Consider the following 22,542-nt stretch of genomic DNA (forward strand, 5'->3'; position numbering starts at 1 on the left):
ACTTCATTCTTGGACCCAGGAACCTTATACTTGGACCCAGGAACTTCATACTTGGACCCAGGCACTTATACTTGGACCCAGGAACTTCATACTTGGACCCAGGAACCTTATACTTGGACCCAGGAACCTTATACTTGGACCCAGGAACCTTATACTTGGACCCAGGAACCTTATACTTGGACCCAGGAACTTCATACTTGGACCCAGGAACTTCATACTTGGACCCAGGCACTTATACTTGGACCCAGGAACTTCATACTTGGACCCAGGAACCTTATACTTGGACCCAGGAACTTCATACTTGGACCCAGGCACTTATACTTGGACCCAGGAACTTCATTCTTGGACCCAGGAACCTTATATGTGGACCCAGGAACTTCATACTTGGACCCAGGAACTTCATACTTGGACCAAGGAACTTCATACTTGGACCCAAACACTTATACTTGGACCCAGGAACTTCATAATTGGACCAGGAACTTCATACTTGGACCCAGGAACTTCATACATGGACCCAGGAACTTTATATTTGGTAAGCAGGCTAGTTATGACCAGCAGATGACCCCTATGTTTGTTCATCTCCAGTCAAATAGTACAAATTTCATGTCAATCATTAATTATTTTTTTTCCTACCACCACATAACGGGGGAGACGAGCACTTTTTCAAAAAAGCAGTCTCTAGTTTTCTAAAATTATCTATGAAACTTGGTTGGAATGTTATCTGTATAATCTACTGTTAGTGTAGTATCAATACATGTATTGGCGGTATTGAGTCATAAGCTATATAACTCTGTCATCATTTAAAAAGCATTGTTAACCCACTACAGGCCATTTTCTATCCAATCCTGAAGATTGGTCAGAATGTTGATTCAAGTCCAGTGCTTGGGATCCAAAGGCAGGCATGCAGTAGATGCACTGTCTGTCCCTCTGTAAATATCATGTCTTGAATGTATCTAACTCAATTTCATCAATTCCAATCAAACTTCACAGTGTATGGCATACAGCATTTATGCACTTGCCTCAAAGGTTGATATTACACTTTGAGTTCAATTTATTATCACTTCACCAAGGCCAAAAAAGTCTAGTTCAAGTGACAGCTGTTCTTTTTTATATTATAAGCGATGGTACTTGGACGAGCAATATGTGGAGTCCCTCTTGATTCAAATATTACATGACACTTAAATAAATAAACACCACTTCTAGTTTCATTAATTTACAAACATCATGTGAGATACTTATTTGCAATGATAACAAAGAACATTGTTCACAAAAAAACTAAAACCTTTAATCATGTAGTGAATAAAATATTTAATATGCATGACATGCAATTAAGTGTGAAAATATTACAATGGAAGTGGTATCATCTATCTGCCACTAGCGTAGAATCAACTGGCTCTGGTTCAATGTCGGCAGTGTACAGATCTTCCGACTCGTACTTGAGGTCCTCCATGTATTCAACCAGCTGAGATTTTGCCACTGTCATACTGCAAATACACCATACCATAATCATCAGGTTTTACCAGAGCTTTATGATTTCACAGACATTGGCTGCTTACCATAATATTCAATTGAGTTTGGTATTTTTTAATTTTACTCTCTTAATCACCAATGGGATGGATTTTCAGCACACAACACATGGAATGGATCTTAAGTGCACAACACACGGAATGAGCACACATCAAGTGGGCTGGATTTTCAGCATACAACACATGAGAAGGATTTTTAGCACACAAGACATGAGAAGGATTTTTAGCACACAACACATGGGAAGATCACACAGTATATGGGATGGACTAACAGCAAACATTGCATGGAACTTTAGCATACAACATATGGAATGTTTTTTTAGCATACAACATATGGCATGGATTTTAAGCATTCAACATATGGAATGGATTTTTAGAAGACCACACGACATTGAATTCAAGCACATGGCATATGGGAAGTATTATTAGCAAATATTGCATGGAATTTTAGCATACAACATATGGAATGGATTTTTAGCATACAACATATGGAATGGATTTTTAGCATTCAACATATGGAATGGATTTTTAGAAGACCACACAACATTGAATTCAAGCACATGACATATGGGAAGTATTATTAGCACACAGCACATGGAATGGATTTTAGCAAACAACACATGGAATGGATTTTGGGTTAGATTTTAAGCACAGAAAACATGGGATAGTTTTTTAGCACAGAACACTTTGGATAGATTTTTAGCGCAGAACACATGGGATGGATTTTTAGCACAGAATACATTGGATGGATTTTTAGCACAAAACACATGGGATAGATTTTAAGCACAGAACACATGGGATGGATTTTAAGCACACAACATATTGGATGGATTTTTAGCACAGAGCATATGGGATGGATTTTAGCACACAACATATGGGATAGATTTTAAGCACACGACATATGGGATGTTTTTTTAGCACACAACATATGGGATGGATTTTTAGCACAGAACACATGGGATAGATTTTTAGCACAGAACACAAGGGATAGATTTTAGTACACAACACATGGGATAGATTTTTTAGTACACAACACATGGGATAGATTTTTTAGCACTAAACACATAAGATGGATTTTTAGCACTAAACACATGGGATGGATTTTTAGCACAGAACGCATGGGATTGATTTTTAGCACAGAACACATGGGATAGAATTTTAGCATTAAACACATGGGATAGAGTTTTAGCACAGAACACATGGGATAGAATTTTAGCACACGACATATGGGATGTTTTTTTAGCACACAACATCTTGGATGGATTTTTAGCACACAACACATGGGATAGGTTTTTAGCACACAACACATGGGATGTATTTTAGCATACAACATATTGGAAGGATTTTAGCACACAGAAGCTAATGCATGTTTAATGTACATGAAATACTGAACGCATGGGATAGATTTTTAGCACAGAACACATGGGATAGAATTTTAGCATTAAACACATGGGATAGAGTTTTAGCACAGAACACATGGGATAGAATTTTAGCACACGACATATGGGATGTTTTTTTAGCACACAACATCTTGGATGGATTTTTAGCACACAACACATGGGATAGGTTTTTAGCACACAACACATGGGATGTATTTTAGCATACAACATATTGGAAGGATTTTAGCACACAGAAGCTAATGCATGTTTAATGTACATGAAATACATGTCTGACAAAGAAAATGATAACATAATGTTGAAAAAGAAATGCTTGATGTGTATACAAGTAAGTGGCTTAAATTTTTTGTTACAAATACCATGAATATCAAGTGTAAACCTATCCTGTTATTGATAAATGAAATGTGAGACTAGTTTTTCACAATTGATTTTAACTTGTTTTAGTTTAATACTACATTTAAGAATCTTTTCAGTCAATACTTGTCGGTAAAAAAAGGCTACAAGTTAACATGACGTTATGTATAAAGCTTTGTTATTGCAATATAACAAACCATTGAATTTATTTAACATATATACATGCATATTTTACAACAGTTGCAAAACAATTTGAACAGAATAATAAAGGCACAATAGTATGCTTAAGTTAAGTGTGGTCCTGTACTGTGGGAGTTAACTAGAGTACCCGAGAAAACTCCAACCACCTGTCCAACCAGATTCACATGTGCCCAGGCTGAGAATCAAACCAGAACACATTGGTGAGAAGCGAGAGTGTGCTAACTTGACAACCTCCATTTATATTAGACACATATACAGGGGTGTCCCTTGAATTATTTAGCTTGAGGTTCTTGGACCATCATTGTGAACAACTTGGTCCCAGATCTCTGGTAGTTTCATAGGGTCAACATTTTTTATGCAACAAAGGTTTATTTTAGGGGTTTAAGTAATGCTAGTAAGTTAGGTCCCTTTAAAGAAAATAGTCAGGGATGCAGGTTTCTGCACAACCGGAAATCCCTAGTGTATCAAACTAGTTTTAATGAGAAAGTTTAAGAGAGACTACAAAAAATGAGTTATCATCATGGTTTTTCATATGAAAGTTTTCACCTTTGTCTTGTATCTTCAACCTCTGAATCCACTGTCTCACTGGGTTCATCTTTCTGTTTCTGTCTCAATAACTGAAGTTTGACAGTCTGAAACATTTGTTAAATAGTTATTTTCAATCATCATTCAATAACGAAATTTTCACTGAAATCATTTGTGGGTTCGCTTTCTTTTGACAAAATTCAAGCAGGCAAGTGATTGATATATTTGGTTGCATTTGTATACATATAATTTCAGCTATTGTAAGTATATGTATAAAGTTCATACATGAACAGAATTGAGCTATTGAATTTACATGATGGCAACCATCCTGATATATCTACTCAAGCAGTTAAACCAATGGAAAGATTAACTAGAAATGACAAAATTGTCTAGAATCTAAAATTACATTACAACTATCAAAACCTCAAAAAAGGAATATTTAGTATCCAGCTTACCTGTTCTAGCTTGGTCTGTTCCGATGTCTGTATCTGTCCAATAATTTCTGATAATGGAATTAGATTGTTCTGGCCGGCAAACTTCTCCTTAATTTGTACAATGTCTTTCGATATTTTGTTAAAAGTGTCTGTTATTTCATGAACCAACTGCCTATACAATGGGAAATTATAATTTGGAGCTCCATTTAGGTATGCTTGAAAACCCCTGGAATGAAAACAACAATATATATAATAGATTTGTGAACAAATAAATGATCTAAGTAAAATTGGACCAAAATGCCAGCTGGTTTGACAAATTTGAGGAACATAGGATAAGCATTGTCTTGTTATTAGTTGGACAAGCTTGTTTGCGTACAAAGTCACTGTGACTTTTAACCTAATGACCTTAAAATCAATAGGGGTCACCAACTGGTCGGGCCCAACCTTCATTTCAAGTTTAAAGGGCCATGGATGCAAGCATTATCACTTGGACAGGCATTTTACATTCTAAGTCACGTGACCTTTGACTTGATGACCTCAAAATCAATAGGGGTCAGTTAATGGTCAGGCCCAGAACCCATGTCAAGATTGAGGACCATAGGTCAAGGCATTGTCGTGTTATCCCTTGGACAAGCTTTTCAAGTTCAAGCTTACTGTATCTAAGCATTCGACTCAATGACCTCAAAATCAATACCGGACATCAACTGGTCACACCCAACCTACAAGCTACAAGTTTGAGGACTAAAAGTCCAGGAATTGTCCAGTTATCACTTGGACAAGCTTTGGTCTACCAACATACCGACACATGCAAAGCAATATACCCCCTTCTTCTTTGAAAGGAATCATAATAAATAATCTCTATATAGCCCATTTAGAAATAGAACAGTTAATTTATTTCACATTATTAAAGTATATGCCCAATGGAGTACGGTTAAGTATATGAGCCCAATAGCTACAATAATGAGCGATCAGTGATACTTTTTTATTATTTTGACATTTCTTATGTATCCCTGTAACGCTACAACTCTCTACCATTTAACACCGGGCGAAAAAAGATATAATAATATTATGCATCGATGTTGAATAATAGTGACAATGTTGTTCAACATATACTTGACAGTGATCTAAACTGGATTGAATTTGTCATTAGTTGTTATTTTCACATAAACATATTCTGGGTCACGAAGACCGTTATACATGTTCACAACCTCTCAGATTTGTCCCAGATTTACAGATATCGGGATACTCGATAAACAATCGACACATGTAAGTGTTTTATGATATCTGAACATGTTGTTTTGGCATAATGACATAAATAAATGTGTGTTAAATAGTAGGCAATACTATTTTCGTAGAAATTTGAATTTATAAGGGAGATATTTTCGAAATTGTGGCCGCAAGGATTCCCTCCACAAGGCCCGTTCGCTACTTTATGCTGGGATGGTGGACGTCACGAGTCTGCCATAGTTAAACAAATCGTCAAAAGACTCATTGACGGCCATTTAGGTGGACTAATGAGCCCAAAGGAGTACGGTTCTGCAAGTATTTTTATTTTCTAAATGAACTCACTCTTCAAACAAGTTATAAGTCTCCACTCTCTCTTCCTGTAAAGCATAGAACCTTGACAAGAGCTGCTTCGGTGTCAAGTCTCCAAGACTGGCATTGCCTGGAGCATCTGTTAGTTCTCCCATAATCTGAATTATACCATAATCATAGATCAATTAATATAAGCAATAAAATTACTTTTGAACTAAATTTTGTAAATCATTTCAATGTAAGTATGAAAAAAATGTCAAAAAGACAAAATTTATGTATAATTTTAAAACATTTTAGAGAATTGTTAAGAGTCCAATGCAGGTAATAAATATTTCGATAATGGTGCAGTGTAACCTTACAGTGACAAAACAAAAATGTCAACATAAGATAAGATTTTCTCAAAAAAATCCTGAATTTACCGCTAGGAAACAAGATAAACAGTTTAATATTCATTTGAAAGCGGAAAATAAATATCTAACTTGTGTAGTCTATAAAAACGATTTTTTTTAAATAAACCACCAAATATTGAAAACTTACTTTTCCTGCTGATTTTTACCTTCCGTCTAAATTTCTTTGAGGCAGTTGAAATCCAAGATGTCTGCGCCCAAGAGAAAGTGTTGATGAAACAGACTTTCTCGAAATAAATCATGTCATATAAGAAGCATCATGAGCAGTTTGTTAGCGGAAATGATGGAACCACTCCATTGCACATTGCTGTCGTTGGCATCGCGTGCATCATGCCTGTTTACTTGAGAGATTCAATTTATACTCTGCTGTCAAAATCTCAAAAAGATAGACTTGAGAATTCGATATGGCATGTATATTCATTCACATATTACAGTGTATTTGAAGGGCTCAGTAATATTTATTTTATTTAATTACAAAATGTACGATTATAATGTTTGTATGTGTTAGTAAATGCAGATATTGCGCTAAATTTCGCTGCAAAAAACACCTGGTGTAATATTAAAATCCCCTGGAATTCAGACCAAAATCCCCTGGGAAGCCTCTCAGACAGGTGTCGGGTCACTCAGCCCAATTACCTTTTCGGCCTGGTCCAAATCAGCCTAGTCCAAATCAGCCTAGTCCTTTTTGGTCTACTTTTAAAGGAAGCATGCCTATGGAATGCCGTTTGGTATGATGTTGTTCACACCTAATTTACGGATAATTTGGAGCAGTTAATGTGTTACTATAGAGTGTTAAAGTAAACGCCGAAGACACCTTTGATAATTGGTATTTCAAAGGATGTTAATGATGTTTAAAAAATGATTACAACTACTGAATTATATTGCTTATGACTAAAAAAGTGGAAACACATTTTTTAATATTTAAAAGATACAAAATCACAATGGGAAATGAGTAAAAAGGGAGGGCAATATATAAATGTGGTTCAAAAATATTAATATTCATTGAAAACTCATTAAATTTATAGTATTCCGTTATATCATTGTTTAATTGTTATATGTTAAGTTATTATCATGTATCCTTGTAGTATGTGATCGAATGAAGTAAGGCAACATCAGCATGTTGTTGACTGTGACTGGTGCCAGCGATGGCATCACAGAACTTGTGACGATGTACAAATGTATAAGTCAAATAAACTCTCTGTTCTGATCTGTTCATGAACAAGATTGTTGCTAAGCTACTTTAAGTACAGTGCTACTTTAATTGCACGGTCATAAACGATTATGTATTGTCACGTGTCATGGACAGAATGTCACTTCAATATTAGTGCCGCAACATCTCAAAATACAAGTGCCAGGGACGCAAAAATTGCATGTTACACCTAATTAATATTGAAGTCAATATAAGTGTTCAGCATATGTACTCAAAATAATAGTACATGCATTAAACAACGCATCAAAGACAAGTGGAGGTCTGGCGTTTGTCTGTCGACCATGCCTGGAGTAAAAGTGAATTCAGAGAGAGCCTAGTATGCCTATTCTCGAGCTGAGCATAGTAACATTTTGTATCGTGGTGGACTTGAGATCACCCATATGTTTTATGTATTTATGAATTTTATCCTTTTATGTGGTTGATTTAAGAGTATATTAGTAATGAAATAATTGTTTGAAACATCGTATTTCTCTTTCTTTCTGAGTCCGTTTTGTCTCTTGAAGAAATAACATGTCTGTTAATATTCTAAACAACATCGCGCCATCTACTATACCAGGGTATAAATTACTATACATACTTTGGATATTATTTATTATTAATTTATTATATAAATAAGAATAGTAAGTATAATAATAATAAATAATTAAAGTAGGTCGAAATGAACCAGGCCGAAATGGACCAGTCCGAAATGGTAACTGGGTCGAAAAGGACCAGGCCGAAAAGGTAATTGGGCCGAGTTGACCCGGATTCCTCAGAAATATGGCATGTATACCTCATTCTTAAAGATTAATGATTGAAAGAGTGTAGTTTGCTTAGGTAATAGTTAGTGACCCAGTTAGCTTAGTTAGGAGAGCTCCATGCTAGGGTATTAGTGGTCAATGACTACTTATTCTTCCATGTTTAATTTACATTTATGTATTTGCTTTTATTTCTATTAACTGTTGAAATAAAAATGACAGCAATTGCCTTACTGCCTAAAAGGTGTTTTTGTCTTTTCAATGAATTATATTATGATGTTTTTTGCTTAAAGCTGCACTCTCACGGATTGAACATTTTGACAACTTTTTTATTTTTTTTATTGAAACAAGCCATTTTTGGTGAAAATCCATGGAAACCAGTTATGTAAGACTGCTGACAAAAAATAGATCACATAATTTTATTTTTAAGTTCAAAATTTTTTAAACTGTTATTAACGGTTTGAATCTGAATTTTATCAGCAATCTTATAACACTGGTTTGCAGATATTTACGCAAAAAATTGCTCTTTCCAAGACAAAAAATAAAAAAGTTGTAAAAATGGTATATCTGTGAGAGTGCAGCTTTAAAAGCGTTAAGGTGTATGAGGATATTGAGGCATGACTAAATTAGGTAAAATATTTACTTGTATATTGTAGCATATGAAAAAGCGAATAGTGTTTTCTAGTTCCAGTGGCAATCTATAAACTCTGATAAAGGTCTTTTGCATCGTTAGAAGTGAGCTAGTGAAAAAATAAAAATAAAACTATTCAATGATCATTGTACATCATGAATGTAGATTACAAACCAATGTAATGCATTTCAGTTTTAGCAAGTAAGGTACATTTAAGACATGAAGCGCTGAGGCTAGTCTTAATCAAAAATAAATTGTTCTCATTTTAGGTTGTCAGTTTTGATGGACTTCTTCCTTGTCATCTTACCAGTGGAGTTGATGTTGACAGGGCTGAGTGACTTTGGTCCTCATTGCCTTTTTGCCATGGTTTTATCACTGTGGATTTTGATTAATATACAGCTTAGCAAACCTAAGATAAAGAAAGCAAAGACTAACCTCGCAGTGAGTGAAATTCCTATGGGAAACAGAAGACCTTTTATTACTTACTACAGAGCTTACGCTAATCTCATCACGGCTGTGTCAATTTTGGCAGTGGATTTTAAAATATATCCAAGAGTATTTGCTAAAACAGAGACGTTTGGTACAAGTGTGATGGATGTTGGAGTTGGAGGTTTTCTCATTGCAAATGCTATTGTTTCCCCTGAGGCAAGAGGAATGGTGTCAAGTGACAGGTTAGTGCCACTTTGATCTACACAGTATTAGTGAAACTTTTTCAGTGATTGTATTGTTAATTTTGTTTTTAGAAACAAAGCAGTAAGAATAATAAGCCTCAATTACTGTACCTGTAGTTTTGTAGTTTTGTTCTAAGTGAGTATTGGAGATAAAAACGAAATCACTTTGAAAGTTTTGTACTTTCATGGTCAGTTTTCAGATCTCTCAGCTATGTCTGTTAAAATGTATTATGACTCAGTAAATGTTTTCTTTATTTCAGTATTTTATCATCCATTTGGAAGTCTATCAAGTCCAGTTTACCATTGGTAGTGATAGGAATGGTGCGGGTGGTAGCAGTTAAAGCCCTCGGTTACCAGGAAGTTGTCACAGAATATGGGGTCCACTGGAACTTTTTCTTCACATTGGCTGCTGTAAAGGTACATGTGTTTCGAGTATTCTGTGTTCCTACGTGTTCTTTTCCAGTTTCAGTTAAAATGCACTTCTTGTGGTAAAATTCTTATCTTGTTTTAAATACCGAAATATATTTTTTTCTCATAGTTTTATTAATTCATGTTTTCAGATTGGCTGTACATTGCTATTTTGCTCCATTTCTCCTCGGTTGTGGAGCATCGTTGGTGTATTGACAATTGCTCTCTATCAGGTAATGTATCTTGTGAAGGTCCAAGAATCAAACAATTTTTGTATTTAATTTAATGCAAGTAATATGTTCTAGATTTTTTGCGAACATTTCAATAAAATGTGTATTTGGCCTTCAAGCTGCACTAATACGGATCAACAGTTTTGACATGTTGTTTAGCTTCTGTCTAAGGAATAGCTGATTTTGGTATCAATGCCTTCAATTCATTCAGATAACTTACAATAGAACAGATCTCAGTTGTTTGGAAAACTGCTGAAAGTTTCATTTTCCTTCTAGTTTAAGTAATGCTTTTAGCTATAAAAAATCGATTTTTGTAGGTTAATATGAAAAATTGTGATTTGATCATTTGTCACTGGTTCCAAGACATTTGCACAAAAATGACTCATTTCTAGACAAAAGGAATAAATTATTAATTCAATTAGATTATTTATTTTACAGAATTTCTTGTACAGCAACTATTTTATTTTTATCAAAATCTTGTCTTGAAATTATGTTGTGATTTAATTACTTTTATCAATAAATATGCTGATTTTGTATAACAGCACAGCCTGACATATGATGGCCTGAAGGAGTACATAATCAAAGGTGCAGATGGAAAAGGAGGGAGGACTGACATTATTGATGCAAATAGAGAGGGTCTTTTCTCCTGCCTCGGTTTTTTCAGTATCTACATTATGGGCGTCCAGCTGGGAAAAATCATAATGAGAAAAAGGTAAATTCAAGACTAGAAAGTAATGTTTAAAGTATTTCATTTTAGGTAGAATGGTAGGAGCTGATTTACATCACGCTTCTAAATCATGTGTCTAATAAATGTCACTTATTTGTTTGTCATTGTGACTAACATCTTTTTTCCAGATATGGCACCTGTAACTAAATATGGATAGTATGCTGGAAATAGCTGGTCATTTTAGATATATTCAAAACAGTATCCCAGAATAGGCCTAAGCCACTTGCCCACTGTCTTACCCAGTATTTGTATCTTACTGTTATGTTATACAATATGGTACCATTATATATATCTCTTAGCAATATTTAATGTTTTTTTGATATATTCTTCAGGGAGAAGGTGATAGACTGGATAAAGTTGTGTATAACCCTCGTGGTGATGAGCACAGCCTTTCTGGTGATGATGTATTACTGTGGAAAGCATGTTGAGAAAGTGTCTCGAAGATTCGCCAATCTCGCATACCTCCTCTGGGTGGTAAGCTTATTCAGCAATTTTGTTCTTGTCTCATTTCAAAGAAAAACAGTTGCGATATTGGAGTGGTTGTCAGTGACATTGCCACTTCTGTGATTTTGTAACATTTGCAGTCATCAAATAAGACTTTGGGATCAAAAATCCTGGATTCTTACGCAGCAGTTTGGCATCAATAATTTTACAATGCCCTGCTACATTAAATCCAGAATTTAAGCAAATCTTAAAAGAATTTAACTAGTGCAGAGATGCTGGTAAGTGCTAATTGTTGAAATGGTGATTGCCAGTTGAAACCCCGAATATTGTCGACAACTCTAACCTTAAGCCATATCTATAAACTGTTACAGACATTTACATGAAACTTTGTACACATTTTACCTATGGCAACTCACATGAAACTTTGTACACATTTTACCTATGGCAACTCACATGAAACTTTGTACACATTTTACCTATGGCAACTCACATGAAACTTTGTACACATTTTACCTATGGCAACTCACATGAAACTTTGTACACATTTTACCTATGGCAACTCACATGAAACATTGTACACATTTTACCTATGGCAACTCACATGAAACATTGTACACATTTTACCTATGGCAACTCACATGAAACATTGTACACATTTTACCTTTGGCAACTCACATGAAACATTGTACACATTTTACCTATGGCAACTCACATTTTACCTATGGCAACTCACATGAAACATTGTACACAAATTACCTATGGCAACTCACATGAAACATTGTACACATTTTACCTATGGCAACTCACATAAAACTTTGTACACATTTTACCTATGGCAACTCACATGAAACTTTGTACACATTTTACCTATGGCAACTCACATAAAACATTGTACACATTTTACCTATGGCAACTCACATAAAACATTGTACACATTTTACCTATGGCAACTCGCATAAAACATTGTTCACATTTTACCTATGGCAACTCACATAAAACATTGTACACATTTTACCTATGGCAACTCACATGAAACATTGTACACATTTTACCTATGGCAACTCACATAAAACATTGTACACATTTTACCTATGGCAACTCGCATAAAACATTGTTCACATTTTACCTATGGCAACTCACATAAAACATTGTACACATTTTACCTATGGCAACTCACATAAAACATTGTACACATTTTACCTATGGCAACTCACATGAAACTTTGTACACATTTTACCTATGGCAACTCACATAAAACATTGTACACATTTTACCTATGGCAACTCACATGAAACATTGTACACATTTTACCTGTGGCAACTCACATGAAACATTGTACACATATTACCTGTGGCAACTCACATGAAACATTGTACACATTTTACCTATGGCAACTCACATAAAACATTGTACACATTTTACCTGTGGCAACTCACATAAAACATTGTTCACATTTTACCTATGGCAACTCACATAAAACATTGTACACATTTTACCTAAATTCACATAAAACTTTGTACACATTCTACCTATGGCAACTCACATGAAACATTGTACACATTTTACCTATGGCAACTCACATGAAACATTGTACACATTTTACCTATGGCAACTCACATGAAACATTGTACACAAATTACCTATGGCAACTCACATGAAACATTGTACACATTTTACCTATGGCAACTCACATGAAACTTTGTACACATTTTACCTATGGCAACTCACATGAAACTTTGTACACATTTTACCTATGGCAACTCACATGAAACTTTGTACACATTTTACCTATGGCAACTCACATAAAACATTGTACACATTTTACCTATGGCAACTCACATAAAACATTGTACACATTTTACCTATGGCAACTCGCATAAAACATTGTTCACATTTTACCTATGGCAACTCACATAAAACATTGTACACATTTTACCTATGGCAACTCACATGAAACATTGTACACATTTTACCTATGGCAACTCACATAAAACATTGTACACATTTTACCTATGGCAACTCGCATAAAACATTGTTCACATTTTACCTATGGCAACTCACATAAAACATTGTACACATTTTACCTATGGCAACTCACATAAAACATTGTACACATTTTACCTATGGCAACTCACATGAAACTTTGTACACATTTTACCTATGGCAACTCACATAAAACATTGTACACATTTTACCTATGGCAACTCACATGAAACATTGTACACATTTTACCTGTGGCAACTCACATGAAACATTGTACACATATTACCTGTGGCAACTCACATGAAACATTGTACACATTTTACCTATGGCAACTCACATAAAACATTGTACACATTTTACCTGTGGCAACTCACATAAAACATTGTTCACATTTTACCTATGGCAACTCACATAAAACATTGTACACATTTTACCTAAATTCACATAAAACTTTGTACACATTCTACCTATGGCAACTCACATGAAACATTGTACACATTTTACCTATGGCAACTCACATGAAACATTGTACACATTTTACCTATGGCAACTCACATGAAACATTGTACACAAATTACCTATGGCAACTCACATGAAACATTGTACACATTTTACCTATGGCAACTCACATGAAACTTTGTACACATTTTACCTATGGCAACTCACATGAAACTTTGTACACATTTTACCTATGGCAACTCACATAAAACATTGTACACATTTTACCTATGGCAACTCACATAAAACATTGTTCACATTTTACCTATGGCAACTCACATAAAACATTGTACACATTTTACCTATGGCAACTCACATGAAACATTGTACACATTTTACCTATGGCAACTCACATAAAACATTGTACACATTTTACCTATGGCAACTCACATGAAACTGTGTACACATTTTACCTATGGCAACTCACATAAAACATTGTACACATTTTACCTATGGCAACTCACATGAAACATTGTACACATTTTACCTGTGGCAACTCACATGAAACATTGTACACATATTACCTGTGGCAACTCACATGAAACATTGTACACATTTTACCTATGGCAACTCACATAAAACATTGTACACATTTTACCTGTGGCAACTCAAATAAAACATTGTACACATTTTACCTATGGCAACTCACATAAAACATTGTACACATTTTACCTAAATTCACATAAAACTTTGTACACATTCTACCTATGGCAACTCACATAAAACTTTGTACACATTTTACCCATTGCAACTCACATGAAACTTTGTACACATTTTACCTAAATTCACATAAAACTTTGTACACATTCTACCTATGGCAACTCACATAAAACTTTGTACACATTTTACCTATGGCAACTCACATAAAACTTTGTACACATTTTACCTATGGCAACTCACATGAAACTTTGTACACATTTTACCTATGGCAACTCACACCAAACTTTGTACACATTTTACCTATGGCAACTCACATGAAACTTTGTACACAATTTACCTATGGCAACTCACATGAAACTTTGTACACATTTTACCTATGGCAACTCACATAAAACTTTGTACACATTTTACCTATGGCAACTCACACCAAACTTTGTACACAGTTTACCTATGGCAACTCACATGAAACTTTGTACACATTTTACCTATGGCAACTCACATAAAACTTTGTACACATTTTACCTATGGCAACTCACACCAAACTTTGTACACAATTTACCTATGGCAACTCACATGAAATTTTGTACACATTTTACCTATGGCAACTCACATGAAACTTTGTACACATTTTACCTAAGGCAACTCACATGAAACTTACTACACAATTTAGGTTTGAGTAGAAGTTAATATATCCAATACTATTTTTATCGGTCATGATATAAATAGCAATTCTGGAAATACAGATCATTCATGATATAGATTTCAATTGCTCGGTGTTATTATTATTAAGATTGTCCTGCAAGCAAGATCATAATGATATCATGCACTTCAGCCAGATTGAAACATAGACTGTGTTCAGTTATTTGTAATGTATCTTTATTACAAAGTAAAAACCTAAAGAGACAATATTGAGAAGATACTATTGTGATATTTCAGGTGGCATTTAACAGCCTTCTGATGTTGGCTTTCCTGATGTTTGACATTGCACTCTTCATCTTGAATCATGTGACCAGACTTTCCCGTAAACAAGGTATATATGCCATGTGGTGCAAGTTTTTAGTAAACATTTGACATAATATATGGGGAAAATGTAACTATAAGGATTGATTTTTTTCTTGCAATCATGCAGTATGAAGGCTAGGCCGCAATTTTGCTAATTTTCCAAGAAGCGCGCTAAAGGATTTGCAAAATTGTTGCGGAGCGCTCATACTGCATAAATGCATGAAAAATAAGAATCAATCCTGCTATAAGCTCTTTTAAATGTTGAAGAAAAAAGCTACATGTAATTTATTATTAGATCATTATTGTTTGTTTTTATACCAGTTGTGACATTGATTTTTAGCTCTACTGGCCAAAGGCCAGAAGAGCTTATGCGATGGTAATGTGTACGTAGTATGTGCATCCGTGCGGTCGTGCGTTCGTGCGTCTGTAAACAATTGCTTGTGAACACGATACAGTCTTCAGTTTTGATTGTATCTCGATGAAACTTGTACAGTATCTAGATATCCATTAGAGCTCGGTTCCTTTCGAAAACCAGCCAGATCCGCCCATGCATGCCTAGATTATGGCCCTTGATAGTATAAAAAAATGCTATTGTGTAAACAATTGGTTGTGAACACGATACAGTCTTCAGTTTTTATTGTATCTCAATGAAACTTGTACAGTATCTAGATATCCATTAGAGCTCGGTTCCTTTCGAAAACCAGCCAGATCCGCCCATGAATGCCTAGATTATGGGCCATGAAAGTTTTAAAGAAATGCTCTCTATTTTTAGCCAGGTCTGCATGAGTGAATTCTATTTTTAACCAAGTTTACATGTACATGTAAATTCAAGTCTAGAGTTAAGGGAGACAATTTGCAAGTCTAGGATTTTGAGAGACAATTTGCTTTTTGCTTCTGCAGTTGATTTTGTGAATTACTCTGCCTTGTTCTTGTTGAAAGCCCAAAGGCCATTTTTTAGCTTTAAGTTCTGTAGTTTGCGCATTCATCTTAACAAAATTGGTTGTGAATGTTTAAGTTATGCACCTGGTGTCATTACTGGCCACACCCAGGGTTCACAGGTTTGGCAAACATAAATCTGGGAAGGTTTGAAAATCTTTTTGTGTGTTCGTGCATCCATGTCAGCACAATTGATTGTGAATGTTTGTTCAAATTGATCAATGTTGTCCTAGGATGCCCTTGACTTTGACCTTTTGACCAACTTTTTTAACTTTTAAAACTATAGAAATTTTTACTATGAGTACAGTTTTGAAAAGATTTTTTTTTGTCAGATGACTTTTACTTGGCACATATAAAAATAGTTCATGGAACTAATCTGCTTACAATACTTTCTGGGCTCAGATGTTGAACATGCTATGTTTTCAGGTAAGCCAAACACAAAAGATAAACCATATGTCTGTTGCCTTTTACCCATACATACATGCTCTGGATTGATATGACCACAAAAGCCATGCCAGTAGAGCATAGGCCCTTTTGGGCCTCTTGTTTGTATATGTAACCATATCCACTGTCCTATGGAGACCTTCATTGGTATAACACTGATTTTATTAATCAGTTAATATTTCTGCAGATCAATTATATGATTAATCATTTTATATTATGATCTTCTTAATTGATTATTTATGTGTTTAATAATAGTGATATTATTGTTTATCACCAATATTACCGTAGGTGATCTTATTAACTGCTATATTTTTACTAAGCATAAGTCAATTTATTCTGATTTGCAACATTGACTTACCTGTTATCAACTTATCATTGTAGAAAATTACAGCCGTTATGCTTATGGAATCTGAAAACTATTCTTATGAATGGTCCATAATGGCATTGACACAATCACACATATATGTACATGTATGTGGAGGAAGTCACTGCAGTCTGACAGAACAAGCTTGAAGATCCTGGGTCCACAGAAAAAGTTAACAAATCTAGGCCACATTTATGATCTCTGTCCTCATATAGAAAGCATTCAATATTCAAGTGTAGAATAAATGTCATGCCAACCTTGTTTCAGAATCTCCTGATGGAAAAGATACTGCTGAAGTTGCCCCCATTTCCGAAGGCTACAGAACATGTGACCTCATCTCAGCCATCAGCTACAATGGCCTCTTTTATTTCATGTTTGCTAACTTGCTGACTGGTTTAGTGAACATGTCCATGAAAACCATATACCAGTCTAATGTTGTGGCATATTTAGTTGTGACATTTTATATGCTTATCCTGTCAGTGGTTTCAACTCTGCTCTATAAAAGAAAACTCTGTTTAAAATTTTGGTGAGATCAGGATTTTTTGTAGAAATAATATCATTAAAATTTTATGTTTAGCAATTAGTTCCAACTAATAATTATTTGTACTTGAAAGTGGTATCCATTTTCCAAATGCTCATATTTTGCATAATATTTAATAGTGTAGTATATTATTCGTATACACGGAATGTTATTGATTTTATTGTTTTATGATGGTGTAAGAGATGTAGTTTTTTAGCTTGACTATTTAAAGAATTATTTGAGTTATAATACTCACCCTAGCCTTGGTTAAGGTTTTGCATGTAAGAACCTTCAAATCGTCATCTCAGCAAATACATCATGTATTGCATTGAAACTTCAATCAAGTACGATAAAGGACCCTGTTTATCATTTGATTTAGAAATTTTTGGTTAAGGTTTTGCATTTAATCATCCATAGGTAATCATCTTCAGCAGCTGCTTGGAAATGAATGTTTTGAAAATGCTGTTTATTGATGTATGAAAACAATTGGTCAGTGCGCATTTAGTGAAGTCCTAAGTCTTTGCTCTGATCAAATGTTTTCATACAAGAAGAACGGCAAATTTAAAATTTCAATATGAATGTTTTCACTACTTTAGTAATTATATGGAACATAGTTCGGGAAAATCCATATTGAAATGTATAAGACTGAAAAATGCTCCCAAGATGAATAAACAAGCATGTGCAGTATGATTTAAGCCATCAGCATCAATCTTATTTTCCTCAATAATGACCTATCACAAGCATCGTTTATATATTATGAAAGGTATTTGGAAGATGTCTAAGGAAGAGCAATAGGGGTATACATACAATGATATAATGACATGTGTGTTTGTTTGGTGTATGGCCAGTGGCCAAATAGGCATATACAGTATACTAATACATAAATGCTCACTTCGACGTACAATAATTTTCTAGTAGTTGAAAACTAGCTGGTGCACCTTGTATAAACATTTTAGAAATAAAGTTGAAAATCATATATTGAGTTTTATCAGCTTTTAGCTTGACTTTGCGAGCACAAAGAGGAGTTGTAATAATACTCAGCATGGCATTGTCATTACATCTAGGTTTAGGTTTAACATGTACATTTGTAAACTCATTTAAGTCAATATCTCAACAAATACTTCACGTATTGCATTGGAACTTTACACAAGCGTTCCCAAACATCAATCATAATTAATCAAGTTGCATAACTTTATTTTGAATACAATGCAAATTAATGCCCTTTATCATTCAACGTATCTATTCTGGTAACAGTTTTGCATGTAATCACATATCAGTATCAGTAAGTCTCGGCAAATAATTCATGAATTGCAATGAAACCTCAGACAAGTGTTGACAACTACTGAATTATTAAATTAAACAAGATATGTATAGATTGCATATACTGCAAATTGCATATAATGCCAATGATCGCGGGTGCGAAACAGTGGCTCCATCTTTTTTATGACCCGAAAACAATTCCGAGCTACATGTAGGCACAAGGAGCGGAGATAATAATAAAAAGTAAGTATGGCGTGTTGAGCAATCGTAAATATGTTTAATCAAACACGTACGTACAAAGAAAATGAGCTGTCGACACTTCCGTGTGTTTATTTCTACACACGTGGGTATGGTATATATTTATTTGATATTTTTTCAAACGGACTTTTTTCGAAAGTCGGAGAATGTGGTACCGTGTAGGAACACTTTCAGGTTGGCTACGATTTCGTTTCAATTTTGTGCGAAATGTGGGGCCAGAATTTTTTCCCCGAATCGAACTTGTGCATATTTTGAGATTTGCTAGCATTTCAAGTACACTTCGTTGCACATCGTAAGAACATTCTGGCGCATATAAGTATAACTATTATGTAAAGTACTTAGGCCGGAACACAACAAAGCTAATAAGCATTTCTTAAAAAAGAAATACGCACATATTTATAAAAAATGTTGGCACTGTCGAGTATGTTTTGCAGAGTTTGTCATTCTCCGCCCACTCGGTATATTGGAAGTTCTTTTACATTCTTCTACTGATAACGGAATGCGGGTTAATATGATCTTTCAAACTTTTACTCATGGCATAGCCTTATCTTGCCGTGAACTTGACGCCCTTGGTCTTATTCGTGTAGAAAGTCTTCAACCCTTCGCAATGGGGCATACAGTAGCGGCGTTGATGATTTTCTTCTTACCCTGTGTTTTTATGTCACTTGCGCCTAACTTGAGTGATTTTGAAGGACGCCTAAGGAATGTCGAGGCAGAATGTACGCGCTTCGCCGAGCATGAGCAAAGACTCCGTAACCTGGAACAACGCGAAAAGGAACTGACGGCACAATTGTCTTCTATCGCAGAAACAATCTTCACAAAAGATGGTAATCCTCGTATAGTTATATTATTCGTTCGTACTTTAAAATGATTAAACGTTAAAGCATGGAACTAATTTTATGGTGTGTGTTTTTTCTCGATAAATCTCCTTTGCGTAGCATTTGGAGGGTTTTGTTATATATTTATAACTGCCAGTATCGTTCACATAAAAATAACAGGCTCTCCAACGTGCCTATTGTTTCCTACTGTTTTACTTATTTCAGCTGTTTGGAAGGCCTTCCATTTTTCCTACTTCTGGTTGAACGTCATAGTATTCTCCTTTTTGTTGAACCCCCTCGCCCTGATTTATAGACATGTTTTTTTTATCTTTTCCCCTAATTTTGATAACCGAATACCACGAGAGTCCGAAGCGGTGAAACATTGCCGGAATAAGATGCCCTGATGGCTTTATTTTTTTAACAACTTGAAACAGGCGTTCTGTGATTATTTATATAACAGGTATACGACATAAAATAATGTTTGTTAAAACAGAAAAATGATGAAAACTTGTCTTAAACTAATTTACAAATTTCTTATTTTACTAGTTTTTGTCATATAAGCTCCTATTTTATTATATTTTTTCTATGGAACACTGTAGGTGCACCTATGTTTATACAACTACTCGTAATAATGTTTAATGATATGAAACTGTAAGTCTTCGTAATTTGATGGGCATGATGTTTATCACATACATGTACTTGGTATTACTCGAATTTGCTCACACTTAGGATAATTCACTTTTCCAGGTCATCTGCAAAATAAGAGGCAAGCATTGGCCGAGGGTACGGAAGTAGCTTTCTTCGCTGAGGTTGGCGCCTCAGTAGAACACCTTGGGCAGAATCAACCAATCGTATTCGACAAGGTCATCACCAACATTGACTCAACGAATTCGGTCGGCGGATACAGTCCTACCTCGGGAATATTTACAGCCCCTGTCGATGGACTTTACCTATTCTCGTCAACAATAATGGGCTTGCAAGACCACAGCCTACACGCCGTTCTCTACAAAGACAACACCGCTGTAGCTACTTTGTTCGTGCACGGTAGCTCAGGTCACGACTGGGATTCGTCTTCGGCAACTGTCGTCTTATCATTGCTCAAGGGCGAAACAATGTCAGTAAAGCATACCGACGCTGGTGACCATGCCGTAGCCGGCATGTTCCTCGGTGGCCAATCTCTTTTCTCTGGATTCCTGATCGCTCAGCATTACCGGCCCGAGACGCCTGTTGGCTGATTCTAAGTATTGTCAAAATAAATGTTTTGAAGAAAACATATCCATTTTTTTTCGTTTTTCGTTTAAACGGCTACTAGGAATTGCCATAGGATTAAAGAGTTCATTTTGAAATATCTACTGAAGATTGTTTAAATCATCATATAGCATGATTTATACGAAATCGTGTTTGTAGAATCCTAAGATTGTTTCCTATTGTTCACCCCCGTAGCGCGATAAATATAAAAAAGACGTTCGTTTTACCTTGGACTGCATGCCACAACACCATCGCGTCATAACGTTTAATATCGCAGCCTGTGGAAGATCGAGTGGTCCATGTCAAGGAGCTTGCTTGCTTACTTAAACAGTACATCATTTTTTTTTATTTAACGGTTGCAATCGGAGGAATACCAATTGGTCCATGTCAGTGCGATTGCTTAATAGTAGACACGTACTTCATTATACAGTTGCTATGTTGGAGCCTGTAGAATATCAATTGGTCCATGTCAGTGCGCCTGGTTACTAGATACAAGTACTCCATGTACAGTTGCTATGACAGAGCCTGTAGAATATCAATTGGTCCATGTCAGTGCGCCTGGTTACTAGATACAAGTACTTCATTGTACAGTTGCTACGGCAGAGCCTGTAGAATACCAATTGGTCCATGTCAGTGCGCCTGCTTAATAGTAGACACGTACTTCATTATACAGTTGCTATGTTGGAGCCTGTAGAATATCAATTGGTCCATGTCAGTGCGCTTGCTTACTAGATACAAGTACTCCATGTACAGTTGCTATGGCGGAGCCTGTGGAATACCAATTGGTCCATGTTAGTGCGCCTGGTTACTAGATACAAGTACTTCATTGTACAGTTGCTATGACAGAGCCTGTAGAATACCAATCGGTCCATGTCAGTGCGCCTGGTTACTAGATACAAGTACTTCATTATACAGTTGCTATGACGGAGCCTGTGGAATACCAATTGGTCCATGTCAGTGCGCTTGCTTACTAGATACAAGTACTCCATGTACAGTTGCTATGACAGAGCCTGTAGAATACCAATTGGTCCATGTTAGTGCGCCTGCTTACTAGATACAAGTACTTCATTGTACAGTTGCTATGGCGGAGCCTGTGGAATACCAATTGGTCCA

The 22,542-nt window shown here is 35.4% G+C and overlaps 3 protein-coding genes across 3 annotated transcripts; 2 read left to right on the forward strand and 1 right to left on the reverse strand.

Annotated features, from left to right (window-relative positions):
• Window positions 1-1,160: 1,160 nt before the first annotated feature.
• On the reverse strand, window positions 1,161-6,547 carry LOC128213904 (required for excision 1-B domain-containing protein-like). Its single transcript, XM_052920020.1, has 5 exons — window positions 6,511-6,547; window positions 6,007-6,131; window positions 4,459-4,663; window positions 4,025-4,110; window positions 1,161-1,484 (listed from the first exon to the last, which is right to left on the reverse strand). The coding sequence occupies exons 2-5, from the start codon at window positions 6,126-6,128 to the stop codon at window positions 1,361-1,363; spliced, it is 537 nt and encodes a 178-aa protein (XP_052775980.1). The 5' UTR covers window positions 6,129-6,131; window positions 6,511-6,547; the 3' UTR covers window positions 1,161-1,360.
• Window positions 2,946-18,819, forward strand: LOC128213898 (phosphatidylinositol-glycan biosynthesis class W protein-like). The gene is made up of 9 exons (XM_052920013.1): window positions 2,946-3,251; window positions 6,552-6,787; window positions 9,228-9,629; window positions 9,890-10,046; window positions 10,190-10,270; window positions 10,810-10,979; window positions 11,327-11,468; window positions 15,516-15,609; window positions 17,593-18,819. Exons 2-9 carry the CDS (start codon window positions 6,621-6,623, stop codon window positions 17,853-17,855), a joined length of 1,476 nt encoding a protein of 491 aa, XP_052775973.1. The 5' UTR covers window positions 2,946-3,251; window positions 6,552-6,620; the 3' UTR covers window positions 17,856-18,819.
• A 1,202-nt stretch (window positions 18,820-20,021) lies between these two features.
• LOC128215348 (complement C1q subcomponent subunit B-like) lies at window positions 20,022-21,416 on the forward strand. Its single transcript, XM_052922040.1, has 2 exons — window positions 20,022-20,190; window positions 20,929-21,416. Exons 1-2 carry the CDS (start codon window positions 20,022-20,024, stop codon window positions 21,414-21,416), a joined length of 657 nt encoding a protein of 218 aa, XP_052778000.1.
• The last annotated feature ends 1,126 nt before the right edge of the window (window positions 21,417-22,542 follow it).

The sequence above is a fragment of the Mya arenaria genome, chromosome 13 (assembly GCF_026914265.1).
Source record: "Mya arenaria isolate MELC-2E11 chromosome 13, ASM2691426v1".
Taxonomy (NCBI): Eukaryota; Metazoa; Mollusca; class Bivalvia; order Myida; family Myidae; genus Mya; species Mya arenaria.